Raw genomic sequence first — 19,885 nt, 5'->3', positions numbered from 1 at the left:
ATCACTGATAGCCATGATCTTAATGCTCCCACCAATGCTTCAATTTCATCCTCCACTGCTGGGTTATAAACAAAACAAATTCTCAGCCACAGATCAGCTCAGGCACTCCAGGATGAACAACCAAATATGGCCAGACACTTGCTGTGGCAAGTCCAGCCCTGCTGCCACCCAACGTTCCTCAGGACAATGGGAACACCACCCAACGTTCCTCAGGACAATGGGAACATCACCCAACGTTCCTCAGGACAGTGGGAACATCACCCAACATTCCCTCAGGACAGTGGCAACATCACCCAAAGTTCCCTCAGGACAGTGGGAACATCACCCAATGTTCCTCAGGACAGAGGGAACATCACCCAACATTCCCTCAGGACAGTGGCAACATCACCCAACGTTCCCTCAGGACAATGGAACATCACCCAAAGTTCCCTCAGGACAGTGGGAACATCACCCAACGTTCCCTCAGGACAGAGGGAACATCACCAAACGCTCCTCAGGACAATGGGAACATCACCCAACGTTCCTCAGGACAGTGGGAACATCACCCAACGTTCCCTCAGGACAATGGGAACACCACCCAACGTTCCCTCAGGACAATGGGAACATAACCCAACGTTCCTCAGGACAGAGGGAATATCACCCAACGTTCGTTCCCTCAGGCCAGAGCCCCTGAAGAGACTCAGGCAAGGCAGTTTCTGCAGGACATCAAGGGTGGCATCTCCCTTGGCATGGAGCCAGCATCTCCCCACAGCACACGGCATCGATGAACCCACCCTGATGCCTGTAACATACTGATCTGATGGAGGCTTTTCCAGGAGTTTTCTGGGAGCTAAAGCCATTGCTAGTACAGAATGTGGTGCTGGAGATCACATTCATGGTAAGAGGCAGCACGATGCAAATGTGTCTGAAACCACTCCTTGAATTTTACTGAGTGTGTGAGAGGGAATGGCTCTCCTGAGGTCACCAGAAAATCTGGGGCAAAACACAGATTAAGCACCTGGTGTCCCCAGCTCACCACAGATCCATTCTCTCTGCAGTGTGCAGGGTATCATCACTCTCCTTTATTGCAGCTGCTCCTCTTTGCATCCCTTTGCAGAAATTCCAGCCACACTGAAGTATGTCTGGACGTTATTTAGATATCCCTGTTATATATATGTAGGGATTTATTTAGATATCCCTATTATATATACAGATATCCCTTCAATGCCCTGGCTGGAGGGGCTCTAATAAGAGAATTAAGCATTACACAGAACTTGTCTCTGGCTCACTTCAGGGTGGACACAGATAACCTTTCCTGGCTGGACTCATTCTCCTGTAGGACTTGTGCTTTCTTGATCACCTTATGACTCCAAGCCCAGTTCTCAGGAGTGTTGCCCTTGGGAGGAAGTGTGGAGGTTGTGTGGTCTGGTTTGTGCTTTCTGTTCAATGGGCTTTTTATTTTTCTTAACTTCAATGACCTCACATCAGTACAGAGACTTCCCTTACCATTACTTTCTCTCTCTTCCAGGACTTGCTTTTCTCTTGGGCAATTGCCATCTTCCTAGCTAGATGCTGGAGTAGAAAGAGCATGATTCAAGTTTGGGAATCCACGGGGAAATATCAGCAGCCATTAATGAGTGAGAGCAGCATAGGAACCTGCCACAAATTAACAGCCAGGGAAACAACCTAAATCTTTATTCAAGTGAGGCTTTTTTTTAAATGGGCTGTTATGACTCAGCTGCAGATTACTGGGAAGTTACAGGTAATCTTTGCACGACAAGGAGGGGCCATGTTAGGAGAAAATGAGGTGTTTGCAGCATACAATGTGTTGTAAATTGTTAGGACATTTATTAATCATATGTGGGCAGAAAACTTCACACACCCTACCAGAATTTACTGTACCAAAGTCATTTCCATATTGTATCTCTGTAAGTGTTATGAATCAGCCAATATGTGACATTAATTATCTGCATTTAGCATTGTGCAAACTGACATAATGATCAATATGGAGTAACACATCTGTAACTGTTTACTGAAGTACAGAAATAATCCCCCAGTTCTCTAAAATATTCTGGAATTGTTCTGTACATGATATATCTAACCAAATCCTGGTTTTGTCCAAAAGTAACATTCTTCCATGGCTGAGAGGTGCAGCATGCAGTGCTCAACATCTGCTTCAGCAGCAGGTTCCACCACCATGGGGGATCTTCCTCACTAATTCACCTCTTTGGAGAAATGTTTCTGTATGAAGTTCTAGAAAATAGCTTCATGGCTTTTTGATGAAATTCAAAAAGAATTAAAGAATTTGAACTCTTTGAATTCAATTTGAATTGAATTCTTTAAATTTCAATTTCTCACCTCCTTCGTTCATCTATAACTGGAAACACAAGTTATTTGTCTCGCATTACCATTTTCAGGAACTGTTTGAAAAAATGATGGAAGAATGCAGGATGTTTGGTCTAAGAGAAGGGAGAATAGGTAGAAAAAATACCTTCCATAATGTAGATTTCTCTGCAGACAGTGGCAATCCAAATGTTCCCTATGCCCACTGAAAACAGGGCAAGAAAAAAAAATCATGTTAATTTTCTGAAAAAATTGTCTAGGATAAATACTTGAAAATAATTTCCTGATTTTTTTAAGAGATCTTTAAAGATATGAGTCTTGGAACAACACAGAAAAGTTTGGACTTTCCTTTTCCAAAGTGCGGAAGAGCTGAGGCAAACTTTGTCCAGGAAAGGTTGAGGACTACATCCCAAGTGGATGCTCTTGAAGTAGGTGATCTGTGGCTTTAGGATCCAGGCCGTGAGGACTGTCCTAGCAGACTTTACAGAGTTACAGGGCAGGAAGAAGCCCTGGACAGTGACAGTCAGCCATCCCATCCCTCAGGGGCTCCTTAGGCAGAAATGGATTTGCTGTGCTCAAAGCAGCAGTGCAGAGCAAAGGACTCCCATGGCAGCGTTGGAGCAGAGCTCCCAAGGAATGTTTTCTTCCCTTTTCAGCCTCTGTAGTTCCAGAACTGGGAGTTCCCTCTGTATTTATGCAGAATTCAGCACAAACAGGCCTTTGAACACCACAGAAACAGAAAAATCAAAATGTGATCCTTTCCACCTTCAGAAACAAGCATGTCCCAAACACTCTTATCTCAAAAGCAGAAGTGACAGACTGTGGAAACATTCAGTCTGGAAATTAATCTTTTGAACAGGAGCTGAGTCTGAATAGATTATATACATATTTTTGTTTGCCTGTTTTGAGTTACATGATGCTATTTTCATCTTCAGCTGAATAAAATTTTTTAATGATTTTTTTAAGTCACGCAAATTTGTCAAATTTATTACTGAAATAAGTTGCACCAATGCTGATTTTTAGTGAGTGTAGTTCCTTACCATAGTAGCCAACTTGGCCTTATTCAGTTGGAGGCTGGATAAAAACCTCCTTCGAGCCAAATCCACCTTAATCAAAGCTTATATAAATCTCTTAATATGAGTAATCCTGTGCCTGCTAAACCCAGTGGTTATTTTGGTTGTATCTGGCAAGATAAAATGATCAATACTCAAACTCAGTGATTCTGTCTGTTGCCACATCACTTTACATTAACTCTGTCTGTTTTACAACAGTGTGGGTGTGTAAAAATTCCCACACAAAGTGTCTGTGTTCATGCAGGGCACAGGTATGTGTTCTGCTATGTCACACCATGGTGCTGTAAGCAACAGAAGCCACTCTAGGACAGGACAAAACTCCCTTTTGGCATCCACTGGAGCACTCCTGAAGGCAGTCCCTTATCAATTTCCTTTTGGTGTGCTATCAGCTGAAAATTGGTCATGTTTCTATGGTAGCAATGCGAGGAAGGCATATCCACAAATAAATATTTACAGGAAACATCCTTGTTTGGGAAACAAATAAGCACTTGCTCTGGAAATCCTGCTGCACCAGTGACATCCCTGTGGTACTACTTGGTAGCATCAAAACATTCTCTGTGAGAAACAGTGAACTCTGTTTGCACTGGGGTGAGAGCACATGCCTTCAGATACATCATTCCTCTCTGGGGTTTTCCCAGCTGTCTTTACCAGGATCCCTTTCACAGAGCAGGCCAGCCCTTCTCTCTCCCAAATCCATTCATTCCTTTTTCACTTGGGGCTTATCTTGGCTGTCAGTGAACCCAAAGGTGCTCCAGGCACATTCTTTCTCCAGCCAGCTCTTCTTCCTGTTATCCCTTGGATGTGTTTTTGTGGCTGCATCATAAGAGGAGATAACACAAAAGGAGGCCCCACTGAATCACTACAGGACATTTTATACACCAGCCTTGCCTCCAACACTGCAGCTCTTAGCTCACTTGAGCCTTTCTGTAGCTAAGGGGAACCCAGGGAAAACACAGCTTTAGTCCAAATTCTGGTTGTTTGCCCACCTCTAAGTGATTAGGAGTTCACTAATAAACCATTGTAACTCAGTGTAAAGAGGTGAGCAGAGGCACAAACCAGTATTTTCTGCTGAAATTAAAAATATGCACAGTGAAAAGGTCACATAAATTATCTGACCCTCATTTTCTTCCATGTAACAGAAATACATGGCAACAAGAAATATAAGCCAAATACATGCCATTCATGCCACAAAATAAGTTATGAGGCCATAAAACGAAATCTGCATTCTCCATTCTTTGTACTTTAGCAACAAAAGATGTCCAGCTGCTCAAGGAGATTATTATCTCTACATACAATATATCACCTTCTCCTCTCTTATCTTTTCCTTTGAGTTTTGGCACTTACTTAATCATTGAGGTCTTTTTTTTTTTTTTCCTCAGGAACATGAGCAGCCTTTAGCATGGAAGATATCTGAATGTGGAATCCTACATACAGTAAGTTTCACCTTAAAAAGAAAAAAAGTGACATTTTTATAGCTTGTTATATTTGGTCAATATTTGTGCAATTATCTGACTTGTATTTGAACTAGCTAAATAAAAATTCTCTGTTAAGATAGATGAGTATTTTTTTCCTTGCTGGGACTGGCTTTCCTTTCTTTAGATGCAATAGCATCTCATGACCCCAACCTCCTCAGCAGAATTCAAATATGAATGTGTTTGGAAATGGGTCATGAACCTGAATACTGAAATATGAGTTCAGAAACACATTGTGGATCACAGTTGGGTTAAAGAACATCTCAGAAATGTCCCACGTTCTTCAAAACACACAGTCTCACACAAGGAAATGTATAGTGCTTGATAAGCAATAGGACATAGGAGTCCAGGGCTCTGTCCTCAGCACCCAAACCACTATAAACATCCACTGGAGGCAATGGTTGATTTCCCAAAACTCGCAATTTATATGCATTAGGCAAAAAACCCTCAAGTAATTCTAGTTTATGGTTGTCCAGTAACATCTCTTGGTGTTGCTCAAACTCTTCTTCAAACTCTGCAGTGCTGACCTTGTGTTCCCCACACAGCTCAGCAATACAAGACACCACATGAGAATGATGCTGAGGAGATACTTGATGCTGGAGTGCATCATGCCAAATCTAGATCAGAGTAAACTGCTTTGAATTGAACCTCTTGAAATGCAAAGAAGGGGAATTGCTTTTTCATTTGGCTCAATCCATTTCAGTCAAGGTTAGTCAAGCTTACCTCCTTTCTCGTGGACCTGCTGATGAAGAAGAAAGCCTCCTCCACACCCTGGGGCTGCAGGTCATTCACAGCCACCACATGGTCTCCATGGTTAAACAAACACCCCAGCCTGAGAGGACCAGCCCACTGTGAAACGCTGTGGAGGGCAGGCAATAAAGGAAACACACAGGATATGCAGTCAGTTGCATTTATAGGGCTGCCCTCTGGAAATCACACACATGTTCAATGACTTTGTAATTTTTTGATCTAGTTCTGGTTGAAACCATCACTAATTATTACACAGCATGCTGGATTCTTTGGAGGCCTTTAGAACAGCATTCAAAATACAAATTCAAGTTCACAAAGAATCAGAGAGAGCAGAAGAAATCACTGAAGTGCCAGCATGCACTGCCCCTGCCCTGTTCTGCCCTGCCAAAACTGCTCATGGGTGTCTGCAGTTGAACACTTCTGTGCCTGTTGCTTGTTGCCATCTCACAGACACGGCCACAAGACATCCAGACTTACCATATTCGTCCTGCTGCTTCAGTAAGTTTTAGGTAATTGTTAATATCAGCCAGGGGTACGAAAATATCCAATTTCTGCAGCTGCATCTCATCTGTAACTTGACTGTGAGAGAAAAACATCAGAGACCACAGAATCACAGAACAGCCTAAATTGGAAGGGACTCATAAGGATTATTGAGTCCAACTCCCTGCTCCTTGCAGACTCCCTAAAACTAAATGCTATGACTAAAAGCATGACTAAAGTGCCTCTGGAATGCTGACAGGCTTGGCAAGATGAAAGCCATGAACATGTCTGTCTTCTTTGCAACCAGCTGGAGAAGACACTTACCTGAGCAGTATAGACAAGTGAACCACTGAGAGGGGTAATGAGTTTTGCCTTCTCTGGAGGGTTGGCTGCAGGCTGGTGCTGCTTTCTGGGAGTTTGGTGCCTTTGCCTGTTTCCAAGTCTCTTGGACATGCACTGTTGTTCTGGCATTTGGGAGGGGATGGGAGCCCATCACGTCTGCACGTGAGCTGGCACGTCCCATCCAGCTGCTTACTAAAGAGGAATGATGATAAAAAATTAAGGGGTTTGACAATTCCAGGCACTCTTGCTGTGATTGAAGCTGGATCAAGCAGCCCTCAATAAAGCAAAGAATAATAAGTTCTTGTAGAATATCCAGTGGACGAAATAAAACCTAAGTAAAATAAACAGCCCTTCTAAAAATGGACCATAAATCTCAAAATAAACGTTTTCAGTATGCAAAAACTATTTATTAAGCCTGGAAACATTTCAGCTAACAGCATGCCTTGACAAAGAAACTGAGTACAAATTGTTGGCCTTGGCTGTACTGGGTTCTGCAGGGATGTAAAGCTGCCCCTTAGGAGATGTGGTAACTTAGAACTACTTCAACTCATTTTAGTTTTATTTGATAAGCCTTATATTGCCTGGAGCTGACTCCCCATTGTGCCCCAAACAAGACTTTTGGGGTTAGTAGCAAAAGCTGTTCTTGGTACATTTTAACTCAGATGGCATAACCTTGTGAGGTTTTTATAGTTATTCCCTCTGGGGGTGGTCCCAAAGACACAGACAAGCTTGAATTAATCTATGGGGATTGTCTGGTTAGTGGGTCTGCATTTCCAGTTGCCTCTCCCCATGTGGATATCAGCTCTGACAGACAGCTCTCAGCTACTGACCACTCCTCTGGCTCAGGAGGAGTTTACCCTGCAGGCACAATTCTATTCAGTGTTCACTGCTATACTGTGGAGGTTGTAAAGTTTCCTTGTGGCCCTGGAACTGTGACACAAAGTTCAGGTCCTTCTTTGTGACGTGGCAAACACTGTACCTTCAAAACACACGGCAACAGAGCTGTTCTCTGCATGGCCAAATGAAAGGGAAGATGTGTCCTAACCCACACAACTTCTTAATGGAAAAGTTGGGAGCTAATGCCCCATCTCTACCTTTCTCTTTTAACCTCTAGATAATGCTGCCTGCTTTGGAGAGCACCTGTCTGAAAGGCTGTTGGAGTTTGGCTGCAGTGATTCTGTAAAGTGGTGAGCTGTTGTCATGAAAACACAGAAAAAAGTATGAGTCACCAAAGGGTGCTGCATTGTATAGTCAGAGCCTGTGTAAGTGCAGGAGTCTGCAGTGTGAGCTTAAATTTCATATTTATGAGCTTGAATTTGACTCCAGTGTTCTCATGAATGCTGAACTTTGTGAACTCAGACCCAACAAGGACTCCTTCAAACAAGATGCAGCCTCTAGATCTTGTTATGCAAATACCAGAGATGTCAGCTCTATCTCTATTGCTGTGCAACATTTAATTTCCAAAACCTTAATGAAGTTGTTACTTACAGTGATTTCATTGACATATAAATGTTCTCCTTTATTGGGCTGTTCTGCACTGGCTTCTCTTGCTCAGGGACATCAGACTCAGCTGCAGGGTCAGGCTTTGATACTTCAGTAGTGCACTGTCAGAAACACAGCAATACAAGATATTAATGTGATTGCCCTGCCTACAGAAGAAATCCCCATTAATTTCCTTATGTTGTTCAGTGCTCATGCTGTTTAAACACATTGGCTAACATAGCCTGGGATTCCTCAAATCAGACAATTCCCAGAAACTGGGAACTAGAATGGTGCTTGAAACTTAAAAGTTAATGCTGGAACTATTACTGGGACATGACCAGCTATATTCTGAAGTACCACCAATAAAAAAAATAAAAATTGTTGTCTTTTAATTCAAGCAGGGTAAAAAAAAAGACTTGTACTTTGGGTGTGCTTGACTTAGAGCACTTAGATTATATGACCTCATCACCATTGTTAATATCCTTCAGTCAGATGTGCAGTCTGTGACTTCTGCAGAAAACTGACCACTTCTCCTGACCACTTATCTTCTCCTGAAATTAGCCTCCCAAATTGTGTGTCAAAATTTGTATAAAATTAACAGCATGATTTCTCCTGCTGCCTCGTTTCACAGTGAAATGTAGGTGCCAAAATGTACTGCAGTGTTTTAAAAGTACTGCTTTTATGCAGCTTACTGGTGTTTCAACAGAATTACATTTCAAAATACATAAAACTAATGTACTGTTACATTCTCTAAATGAAGCTTCCAATTTCAGAAAAAACCACAACCCTATCCCATTATGCAACAGGAAAAAGTCATTAACAATGAAACAGTCAGTTTGGGGAATTTCAATAAAATCAGCGATGTTTTTGTCAAAATGCCACTTTACACCAGGAAGATCCTTTGAATGAGTCTAGTGTTTTTGTTTTTTTTTTCTTGTATAAATATAAACTCTATTACCTATTGCTTTATCTATGTATTCCTTTCCCAAGGTACAAGTGGTTCCTCCTACCAGTTCCTCTTTGGCACATTAAATGTCTCCTGTGTCCTTGGAGCTGTTAACAGACCAGCAGAACTCACAGCTGATAAACTACCTTAGCTAAAACACTGCTGGGGGTTTGGTAATAATCTTCTTCGTCCTTTTTGATGTTTTCCTCTGGATCTGACAGCAGCAGGTTTTCCTCACTTCTTCCCAGAATTTTATCCTGCTGAAAGAATGGGTTTGTATTTAACAGGCTCAGTTATACAGATTAACACACATTTTTCCTTTTTTGTGGAGAAGTAACAGAATCAGCAAATATTCACAGAAAACATGGTAAGATACATTTCTCCTTGAAGTGAGATATGCTCCGAGCCAGCCTATTTTAGAAACAAGGTTTCTATATCTGTGCTCCTGCCTGTATTTTTGAAATTCAATGCACACAGGAAAAAACAGCCACTGGTATTAGTATCTCTCACAGATGGATTAGTGGTAACCAGGCTGTTGCAATTGATATCATGATCACAACGTGTTATATTGTTTAAAAATCAAGTGTTTTAAACACTTTGTGTATGAATCTGCTTGAATTTAGGGTCTTTTGTGTGGGAAAAGATTTTCTTTTTGCAATCAGTTCTGAAGTCCTTACATTAAGAAGAAAATCTGTAGGAAATCCAGGGGTGAATTGGGATAAATTTGTCCTTTTAAAGCAGCTTTTAACCGCTATCAAATAAAGAATGAATTTGGGATTTCCCTGACTAATGAGAAATTTGTTATCTCATACTTCTCTGTTAACAAAAAGATACTGCAGAAGACTGGAGCTCTGACATAGAATCCTTTGTGTCCTGAGTGATATTCTACCTTCATAAATACCTGAGACATTAAGTTTGAAGCAATTTGGTAAGCCAAGGAGAAATTAACCCCTCCACCAAGTTTACCTTTTCAAGTCACAAAGAGAAATTTATATTTATGTCTCTCTGTTGACTTCACTATAGTGAAGAATATGGTAATTTGTAATTAGCTGCCTCCCAGTTCAATTCTCTGAGCCATGTTTGTGATGCAACTGTTTTTTATCTCTGCACTTACATCCTTAATTTCCATGGTGAACATTTGAATAATTGCTAAATATGCCATAAATATATTACTGTTTTCAAGGTAAAGTAAATTAAACTATTTACTTTCTTACATGTAACAAGAAAAAAATGCCAATGAACTTTAATTAAGGATGATTATTGTATTTTTTTTCCCTTATTGGCATAGATGGCATTAAAATCAACCCATGCCATGGGAGGCAGGACAAACTTCAAGTGTCTGTGGAACCATAATATGGATTTACAGTGGGGAGAAAGCAGATTCTGAAGAAAATTTGGCTGTAGAAAAAGATGAAAATGAGACCTGGAGAACAACTGAGTCATTGTTACCTAAAAGCTCCTTAATTAAAATGACAGTGTTGCCCTTAGGGAGAGGAATCCCTCTTTGAAAAAATCAGGTGTGTAACAGATCCCAAGGGTGCCTTGCTGCCTGAAATACAGTAATGCACAGCATAGGGTGATGCAGGGCAGGGCTCCCAATTTTGATGTATTTCAGATGTTGAAAGCTGTGTTATCAAAATAGCTGACACTGAATTCCTGAGTCAGATGAGGTTTGGTAGCTCCAAAAGGTGGGTTGAAAAGGAGCCAGGTCCCCAGATGCCTGCAGGGTCCCTGCCAGCATGACTAAACTCACTGACACGGAGAATCCTGTTTGCATAAGTGACAACTACTTAACAAAGAGTTTTCAAGATCTGGGCCTGGATGAGGGAACTACCAATAAAAACCAAAACACATCAGAAGCTTGAAATGGGGACTCACACTGCTAAAAGGAAGTAAAGACAAGGGATTAGTTAGGATGTCAGTTGGCTGCATGTCACTGAGCAGAGAATAGGTCTGGAGATGTCAGCAAATGTTAAACTTATGAGGCAAAACAAATATTTTTATCCAATGGACAAATATTGTTGTTTTTTGTTCTCTATACAGCAAGGTTATTTATTTTCACACATGCCAAAACAGAAACATGAGCTCTGTGCTATTCCCTCTGCTTCAGGCTAAAAAGTTAAAATCCAAATTCTTTATCTTCTAAGCCTCATGGTCAGCCTGTCCTAGCCTGAACAGCTGCATATAATACCTGCTCTCTGAGGCATTGTAAGTATGAGAAAAATTAAAAAATAAGACAGAAAAGGTATGCACAAGGAAGAAACACAAAGAAATTCTTGACATACACCCAGAGCAGGACTGGTTAAAATCAGACCAAGGGTTAACTCAGTGCATTTCAGAGCTCAGACTCACAATTGGATTACTGCAACTTTATAAAGTACTGTGCATCAGCTGAGCTATGCTGACTGCCCATGGCATTGCAATGTAGTTTCAACTATTCACTCCTTTCCACTAAATTTAGCTGTATTATCTCATACTTGCTGTCAGCCTATATACAAGGATGGTGATTGCAGTGTGTGATTTACCACCCTGTTAGCTGTGATAGCAGAACAGATTGTCTGCCCTGAATATCAGCCTCTCCAGGTCAGAGTTCAATGCATAAACTGTCAGTAAAGATGGGTTTAAGCTGCAGAGTGGTGTGGTAGAGCCTTGGTTGTGCCTTCTCTCCTCTTGACTCCATGGCAGAGCAAAACTGCTGCAGGCACTAGTTCAGGGAACACAGGTCAGAACACTTAGCCACTAATACAAGATAACATTCATCTTTTTATCTTTCCAAATCACTCCCACTGGATATGGAAGTGAAGTTACTTGAAGACATATTAATGCTGACAGAAGGTCAGTTCTAAGATGTGCCTCAATTTAACAAGCTCTCGTTCTGTAATTTAGTTATATTGACTCGATTGCTACTGGCAAAGGCTGAAGAAATAAAGTGTTTAGGAACAACTGTGGCACAGCTGAGACATGTGCAGGGAGGGACAAACCCTCAGCCAGTGCAAATACAGAACCTTCTTCATCAAGATTATGAGAGCTGCCACAAGTTGCAGTTGCTGCACAGAAACTCTGAGGCTCTGACTCCAAAACCCCTGAACACAGGAATTTCAAGCAAGTTTTAGAAGATCATTTTCAGTGGTAAACAAGAAAACAGATGAAATACTCAGGCAGCTTTCATGGTGGAAATCAACTCGATGTGCTAGGAAAGTAGGTGGACAATCTATGGTCACAGATACCCAGGTGAGATAAAATCCAGTATTCACTTCTGCAGATGGAAAAAGGCAAGAGCTGTTTGATTTGTTCTGCTCACCAGGCTTGGAAAAACTCCTCTTGGTGAGTCACACTGAGCCTGATGGGGGCCAGGATCTGAATAAGGCCTGTTCTTCTCTTCTGAGGAACCATTCTCCTGTATACAAAGGAAAAAAGTTGACTCCTCATAAAGATACACTGGAGGTGCTTGACCCACATTCAGCTTCCTTTTGCCTGGCCAGTTGCACAAAGTTTTGTGACTACAGAAAGTCAGCAATTCCTTGGCTGCTATTTCACCCTGACACTGGACTGCAATTGCTGTGGGACAGCAGCAATGCTTTCCCTCTCTTCTATTTAAATATTGAGGGGAAAGTCAGTAAGGCAGAGAGGAATTGGATCTGAACTCTCCTCTAAGATTTACAGCCTAAAACGAGAGAAATAAAAGCACAATCACAAATCAGGAGGAATGTGGCTAGCAGCTGCCAAAACAATCATCACATGCCTCTGCCTAGGTATGTCAAAGCAAATCTTCAGGAGTTTACTTAATGTTCACTAAAATTTGCCAGTCAGTTGAGACAACCAATTAGTATTTTCTCTCATTGCCTTTATTACACACAGACTTGACTCAAAAGTATTTCCCTTGTGGGGACTCTGGTGTTACCATCCAGGTCCTACTCAGGAACCCCATCAGAACAGACCACCCAGGTACCCACTGCAGAAAATCTGAACTACTTTTGATAGGGAAAAAAAAAAAAACAACCAAAAAACCTATGCAAAAGAAATGTCACAGTCATGCCTAGGCACAGACTCATTAATAAGGACATTATTAACTTGTTTACCTTCTGGTAGCTTTGCCTGTCAGGAAGGCTGGTCATATCTACAACACTCAGGAATAGTGGCAAAGAGGAAGTCCGGCTTCTGACTTCTGGATTTGGAAGATCTTGGTTCTAGAAATAAGGGAAAAGCAGTATAAGAAAACAGGCACCTGCTGGGTGTGGGCTAAAATGTACTGACACAAATCACTAGAGCAAATTTTATTCCTAATGGCTCAGATGCATTGTCTGCACAGCATTTTTCAGGCAGACATACATTTGCCCTGCTTGCATTTTGAGCAGTCTGGAGGTACAGGGATGTGAGTACTTAGTGCTGAGTCTAAACTGGTGGTTTGGCTGCCTGACAAGGTGCAGAAACTTGGGCCTGAGCTTGAACTACCAAGGCTTCCAGCTGATTTACAACATTGACAGACTGATGTAAAACAACATGTAAATATATCCAAAATGCACCAAGTATAACACACAGGTTTTCACTCTGATACATCACAGGTGTGGTTCATTGCAGCATGATATCAATCTTCTCCTCATTTCCATATAGCTTACTCTTCAAAGAGATTTCTTCAATGTAAAATCAATCCCAGTGCAGACAGACTGTGCAATGCTTGCTTGATGTATAAAGCCAGGGTACAGGATTTACATGAAAATGAATTTCTGAATAACCAAGGTCAGAGGCAACTGGCAAGGCAAAGATCAGGAAAATTCTTTTGCAGTTTTGTAATGAAAAAAAGAAATGGCTTATTTTTTTCTAAAATAAGGTACAGTAACGTGTCACCTGAGGGCAGCATCCACTTTTGTCCTCCCTGCAGACTGAAGATATCAGAGTGACCCAGTCGTCTATTTCCTGCCTGAAGTTGGAACAAGAAGAGTGAAAACTTACTGACAGGTAACACACAAGGGCACTTCTTTTGCCTACCTACTTCTTTTTATGGGGCCCGAAACAAAAATTCCTGAGATCAAGGAAAAACCCTGCACCTGCCTTTCAGGAAAGAGTGCTTGTGTGGTCATAGCCAGATGGCAAAGTCTGACTCAGAGAGCTTGGGAATGCATTTGGGCTGTCAGAATGAGAAACACACCATGAAAGGACTGTTGAAGCTGTTTTTCATGCTTGCAGTGGATTTAGTTGGATTAATTTTGGAATGCTTCCCACCGAGTGCAAGCTGTGAGAGCCACACCCCAGGGGAAGGCGTTGGTTGCCACGCTCAAGTAGCGCTCAGGTATGTGTTTTTCTTCTTATCAGGATTTCACACATCAGCTGCTCTTCTGCAAAAACGCAAAAATTCCCCTGACATGCTCGTGACTGGGAAATTCAAGAGGAGGTGCTGGGAAGCAGCAGTACAGGAGCACTGTGACAAACCTCCTCCCTCACCTAACCGAGCTTTGGTTGATCACCTCCACAGACACAGTTTCTGTCCCTGGTCAGGACTCAATTCCAGCCTGAAAAAGCATGGACTGCACCCCCCTGATGCAGCAAAAGCCCCAGCCAGCACTTCTGGGATCTGTTTTCCTTCAGGAGAACTTTTGCCTTCAGCCTGCTTCCCTTGATTAATAGCCTAGTTTTCAGGCAATATTGTGGTTTATCCATGAGGAGCAGAACCTTCTCTAACTCCCAGGAGCTCCTCGGTGAGAAGACAAAAGTCTCTGTTCTTTCCTGTCCCCTGACCAGCACGGTTTGAAATGCCACTGCCATCCCCACTGCCAGCCCTGTGCTCCCTCTGCTTCCACATGCTGGGTGCTGGGACTGGGTGGCTGCAGGGAAGGTGAGCTCACCTGCCTGGACCAGCAAAAAATTAACCCAGCCATGAGCAAGGGGAGGCAATGCCATAGAAAAAAGCTGTTTTCCATTGTATCAGGCAGCTGAATCACCTCATCCCAGAGCTGTGCCATCAGTAGCTGAGACACAGAAGGGCTGTGAAGGAGCAGGACCCTTCCTTGGGGCACAGCTTAGTGCTGCATTAGTTTAACAGCACTGTCACTGTTTTGCACATGGTGCCATGCCCACCTGCTGTCCCCAATGAGGTAGTAACGCCTGTTTCCAGTGCTGATGGACATCACCTGCTCAGGAAGGCACTTAAACATCTTCCTCACCGTTTCCATAATTTCAGCATTACTTATGCCAACTTGAATACTTATGATTCTGTGAAGATAACCACATGAAACATCCTATATAACTCTACACAGTTACATACAATAGACACACACGTGCATGTCCATACTTTGTGCACAGCATGATATGATGAGATCTGCAAGGGAAGACTTAAATATTTTTCCACAGAAAAAGTTGCTCAAGAAAATAAATGCACACATTCAAAATAGGTTGTCTTTAAATGAAGAAAATCTCCAGGCAAAAAAAAAAAAAAAATTATATATAAATATATTTTATATATATTAAATATATATATAATATATAACTTTTCCAAAGTGCCCATCTATGGAGCCTCATTTCTGGAAAAAGGGGCTTTTTGTTTAATTCAGAATCTTGAAAAGAAACAAAAGTAAGAAAAATTTCTTGTGGAGGTTTTTAAACCGCTATAAAACAATAGATTTGATTTGAAACTAATTGTATATTAATAGTATTTTAATGGAGGGGAAGAGGAACAGAAGTACTCTTGATGGATACTTGAAGCACTTGAAGCACTACTTCCATTAACTTCCAAGAAGCCAAATTAATAAAAGTAATAACAACAATAATTATGGTAATAATGTAACCACAGACCACTGAGCAAGCTGCAATATTTTTGAAAGCTTCACAATATAAATCCTTTTAATGGAAGAAGCACGACAGCAATGTGGTGAGTGACCTCCTTGCCTAACAATACTCCAGGAGGTTGGAGTATTAACCTCTAGATCTGACAGGAAAATATTTACATTTCCCATTACATCTTCTGTTTCCCTTGCACATATCTCATACCACCCATGGCCTGGTAAAGGGTGCCAGTCCAAAGCCAGAGACAATCAGTCTTGCTGCAGGAGGCATGTGCTGACAGAAAGGAAATGACCAACCCAAACGAGCCAGGCAGGGCAATTTCTTGTCAGAATAAGAGGCAGTGAACAACCATAATCAGCCCAAAGGGTTATGAAAAAGTCAGGAGAACTCTGCACAAACCTGCAAAGCACTTTGTGAAGCTGCAAGCTGGGAAAGGTGTGTGCCACAGCTGAGAGTGGCACAGCCTGTCCTTATTCACATGTGAATGAAAGCATGGCACTGCCCTCACAGGAGGTAAAAGGCAGGAACACAGCCTGTGGGATGCTGGAGCCAAACCAGGTATCTCACTGGGAGATACATCACAACGTGACTCACACAAAAGTAAATTATAATAAAGCTATTCAGGATTTTCATTTCTATATATATCATAGTTGCACCCAAAGCTGACAAATCCCAAGGGACTCTTTTGTGGAGTTCATTGGGTATGAATCAAGAACCCAATCGTGTCTTGTTCAGTCAGGAACAAGTGCATGTACAGTCAGTGGCCATTGAAGAGTGCTGATATGTGACTTAAAATAAAAAAGATGATGCATTTGAGCTACATACTGATCAACAGCTATGGAGCCTTTCACGTGTTGGCCTTTTAGATACTTCAGGATGTAATTCCCTGTGCTGGATTTGGACAGGACAAAAAGACGCCTTTTCCAGGAATTCTGCCAAAGAGAAAGCAATTTGTCTCTCATTAAAATTCAGGGTAGCAGATATGAGGGATTGCTGAAATATGATTAATCTGAGCTAGTATACCTGTGAGCTGAAAAGTTGAGGAGGTGGTGATTTGATGAGGAATCCGTCCTTGCAGACTCCACCTTCAGGGCAAAACGTATTTTGAATTCTCACTAATCAAAGAAAAATTAACAGAACCATTACTTAACTTGCTGACAGTTAATCTCTTTAAAAGACCTCTTTGAACTGGAAATTGTTGCTTAGCACTGGGTTTCTGTGCTTAAATGGCTATAAGACAAACATAAATCAAGGCTATAAAATATAGAGTCAGGCCCTGCTTCCCTGATGTTAATGCTGACAGCTGGCCCAAAGTGCAAAGTAATGGTAATGAAAATGTAGGGGCTCAGAAGATATCATGAGCTGCTGTCTTATTTAACTGATCTTATTTAACTTTAGTGGTCTGGTTTTCTTTAGCTGCATAATTAGTGATATGAAATGCACCCCTAAAGAAATTCATAGATGACATTCAGTCAGGTAAGGAGAGATCATCTCACAACTTTACTACTGACAAATTTTAATATAAGAAATTTTGTACCTGCAGAATTTCTTTTACTTGTAGAAGCCATCCTGATTGTTTCTTCCACCCAGATAACAAAGAGAGCAAAAATGTTGAAGCTAATTCCTTTCAGTTTGCTTGCTGCTGAGCAGCATTTCACTGCACACACAATTGCTGTTGAAAAAATAACAAAAGTCCTACAGTTGCAACAGTTAATTTTCATGCTGATGATCAAAATACATAAAACAGCTATAACTATTAATTTAAATATATTGATAAATAATTTATATCCTATTAAATTATACACTATATGCTACATTTGTTACTTTATAATACAATCACAAAATTACAAATAACAAATATTATTTACTTTCATAGGCCAAAAAGACGATTTGCCTAGAAGTGATGAGGGCTGCCAAGAGAACTTCACTTGGCCCTTCCTTTTGCACTAGTCACAACACATTTAACCTAGGAATACTGCCTCCATGTATGTTACTGCCACTGCTTTGCCAGTATGATCAGTCCTGTATAAAACTGACATAACTTGGCCTAAAGAGTTTAAAATATATGGTTATAATACTGTGGCAATTTGAATAATTTGCAAGTTTGTCATATTAATACAATACCTTTTTAAAAGTTCCCCTTTGCCTTACCTCAAAACTCTCATCCCTGCAAAATCAGATCTTGCCTGGAGGTTGTTGTACCTACAAGGAGGTTACACAGACCCTCTTGTGCCACCCGAAGCCACAGAGCCTCTCCTGGGAAAATCTGAAGGATTACAAGTGCTGTTCTCTGGTTCTTAACTGAGAACCCTGGCTGCAGTGAGAGATTTAAGGGCTTTCCTCTGTTTCTCTTCCTTCAGTGATTCACTCCATGGTGCCAGAAGTAAACATGGTCCAGCAGGAGTAGGCTGGTCGGGAATGGGTGGGTTATACACGGAATTTTACCCCTAAGACACAACTAAAGCTATAGACCTTCATTCCTCCTGCTCCAGGCTATAAATGGGAATGAACTACTGCAAGTTTAGGTTCATCAGTGGTTTCTGTACGTTTTTGTTCTTTTTTTTTTTTTTTTTTTTTTTTTTTTTTCAGAGAAACTTTTGCAATTTTTGCCTTTTGGGAAGAAAATTTGTTGTACAAATGCCGTGATAAACTGTTATAAAATTTGCTTCTAGAATTTTCATCTGTTGCCTAGCAGAAAAATAAAAGGACAAAAAAGCAATATCCAAAACTAAAAATGACTGTACACAAAGTCAATAGTAGGGGCACACACCTGGGGTTGCAATGAAAGGTAATGTATTGCTCTGTTCAATGTGACTGACAGTCACCTCAACTGGCAAATGCTGCAATTACTACAGAACAATGTTCCAAGAGTCTCTTGACAGGATAAAAGTCTCTTCTGGATGTCAGCAAAAGTCAAGATTTGCATGTGGGAAGACAAATGTGAGATTAGTTGTGCTATCTCACTCTGCCTTTTGGGAAAAAAATTTAATTGTTACATCTAATTGTCTTTTCAATAGAAAGCAACATTGTAAACAGGTTATGTTAATTCAAAATGCCAATTCCATGATTATATCCCCTCAGATTTTTGTATGCCAGGCATTAAGGGATTTGATTGCTTCAAACCTTTTGAAATGCAATGAGACATTTCAGTCAAAACGCAAATAAAATGCCTCAAATCATTGTGATGAAAGCTATTTCAAAACTTCAAAAATTTCCAAGATAAGGAAAACAAACTGTGCTAATACTTACAAGCAAAATGTCTTCATGATGAAGAAGGTTATTAGAGAAGTACACCTTCAAGTAAATCCAGTTTCCCTGTGCTGCCTCCTGCAGCAAAACATGGTGAGTCCTTGCCCTGCTTTGTGACTGCCCTCTTATAGTCCATGTAGAAGCACAAACAACCTGAAACCTGACCCACAAGGAAATTCCTGTTTCTGCATGGGAAGTAACTAAAGTCTGCTCTGGAAAGGGGAAATCCAGATTAATATTCACTTAGAAGCAATGAATAATATGCACATTTGAGACAGTGATAAATGTCTCCCACACAGAAAAAAAAAAAAAAAAAAAGCCTGGAGACAGCCTGGTTTTATTGGTTCAGCTTTCTGAACAGTCCCTTCATTTCCTGAGCTGTTTCTAAGGCATAATATCCACCCATGGCTGGAATATAAAGCAGCAGTAAGAACCCTGAAAGATCATAAAAGTACCATCAATTGAAATAAATTTCAGATTTAAACAGCATTCAGTTAAACACACAATGGTGAAGCAGGATTTCTTATGCTGCCTATGTCATGACAAGGTAATTTCAGAGTTAGTCTTGGCCAAAAGTGGATTGTTGGGATTCTCTCCAGAAACATTCAGTGTATCAATAATGAAAGTGGATTTACACACTAAACCGTCTGGCTAATACTGCAGATGGCAATGGAATTGCTTTCCAAAAGAAAATAGTCATAAATTTGATCAGGGAAAAAAGCTAAAACACCCTGCAGCTTTTAAATCACTATTCAGATGGAGGGCAAGGGTCAAGGGTTCCTCACTCTGAGTGGGTTCCTTCAGGCTCATGGGCTGCACAGCTCTCAGCTGTGTCATTATCACCACTCAGAGGTCATGTCTGTTACTATACAATTTTCTTTTGAAATAATATTATTTTTTTCTGGACACAATCTAAAGCAATGCTCATCTAGCAGAGATCCTGGTACTTACACAAGGGGATGTTTTTCTACTTATATTTCTACTCTAAGTTA

General features: G+C 41.0%; 1 protein-coding gene across 8 annotated transcripts; it reads right to left on the bottom strand.

Moving 5' to 3' along the window:
• Positions 1-1,805: 1,805 nt before the first annotated feature.
• PLEKHS1 (pleckstrin homology domain containing S1) lies at positions 1,806-19,141 on the bottom strand. 8 transcript variants are annotated; one of them, XM_030276445.4, is made up of 15 exons: positions 18,894-19,139; positions 17,182-17,316; positions 16,668-16,759; positions 16,470-16,576; positions 14,940-15,074; positions 13,713-13,785; positions 12,947-13,054; positions 12,169-12,264; positions 9,014-9,127; positions 7,928-8,043; positions 6,422-6,631; positions 6,095-6,196; positions 5,591-5,726; positions 4,740-4,839; positions 1,806-3,052 (listed from the first exon to the last, which is right to left on the bottom strand). In XM_030276445.4, exons 2-14 carry the CDS (start codon positions 17,210-17,212, stop codon positions 4,771-4,773), a joined length of 1,389 nt encoding a protein of 462 aa, XP_030132305.4. In that variant the 5' UTR covers positions 17,213-17,316; positions 18,894-19,139; the 3' UTR covers positions 1,806-3,052; positions 4,740-4,770. The 8 variants fall into 8 exon arrangements, 7 of the variants coding, with proteins under 7 accessions (XP_030132305.4, XP_072787371.1, XP_030132304.4 ...); XM_072931270.1 differs by having other exon boundaries at positions 1,806-3,049; XM_030276444.4 differs by having other exon boundaries at positions 1,806-3,040.
• Positions 19,142-19,885: the final 744 nt, after the last annotated feature.

This window comes from Taeniopygia guttata, chromosome 6 (genome assembly GCF_048771995.1).
Source record: "Taeniopygia guttata chromosome 6, bTaeGut7.mat, whole genome shotgun sequence".
NCBI classification, from domain to species: Eukaryota; Metazoa; Chordata; class Aves; order Passeriformes; family Estrildidae; genus Taeniopygia; species Taeniopygia guttata.
The sequence above is the reverse complement of the archived record's forward strand: the minus strand, read 5'-3'. Positions and strand labels throughout refer to the sequence as shown.

What these genes read in the sequence shown, in the direction of transcription:
- PLEKHS1 (XM_030276445.4), bottom strand. Translation starts at nt 17,212, where the DNA reads ATGGCTTCTACAAGTAAAAGAAATTCTGCAG. An exon ending in AAGTAAAAGAAATTCTGCAG is followed by an intron (nt 16,760 to 17,181) that starts GTACAAAATTTC and finishes TTCTTTGATTAG; the next exon opens with TGAGAATTCAAAATACGTTT. An exon ending in GAAGCAGCAGGACGAATATG is followed by an intron (nt 5,727 to 6,094) that starts GTAAGTCTGGAT and finishes TGCCCTCCACAG; the next exon opens with CGTTTCACAGTGGGCTGGTC.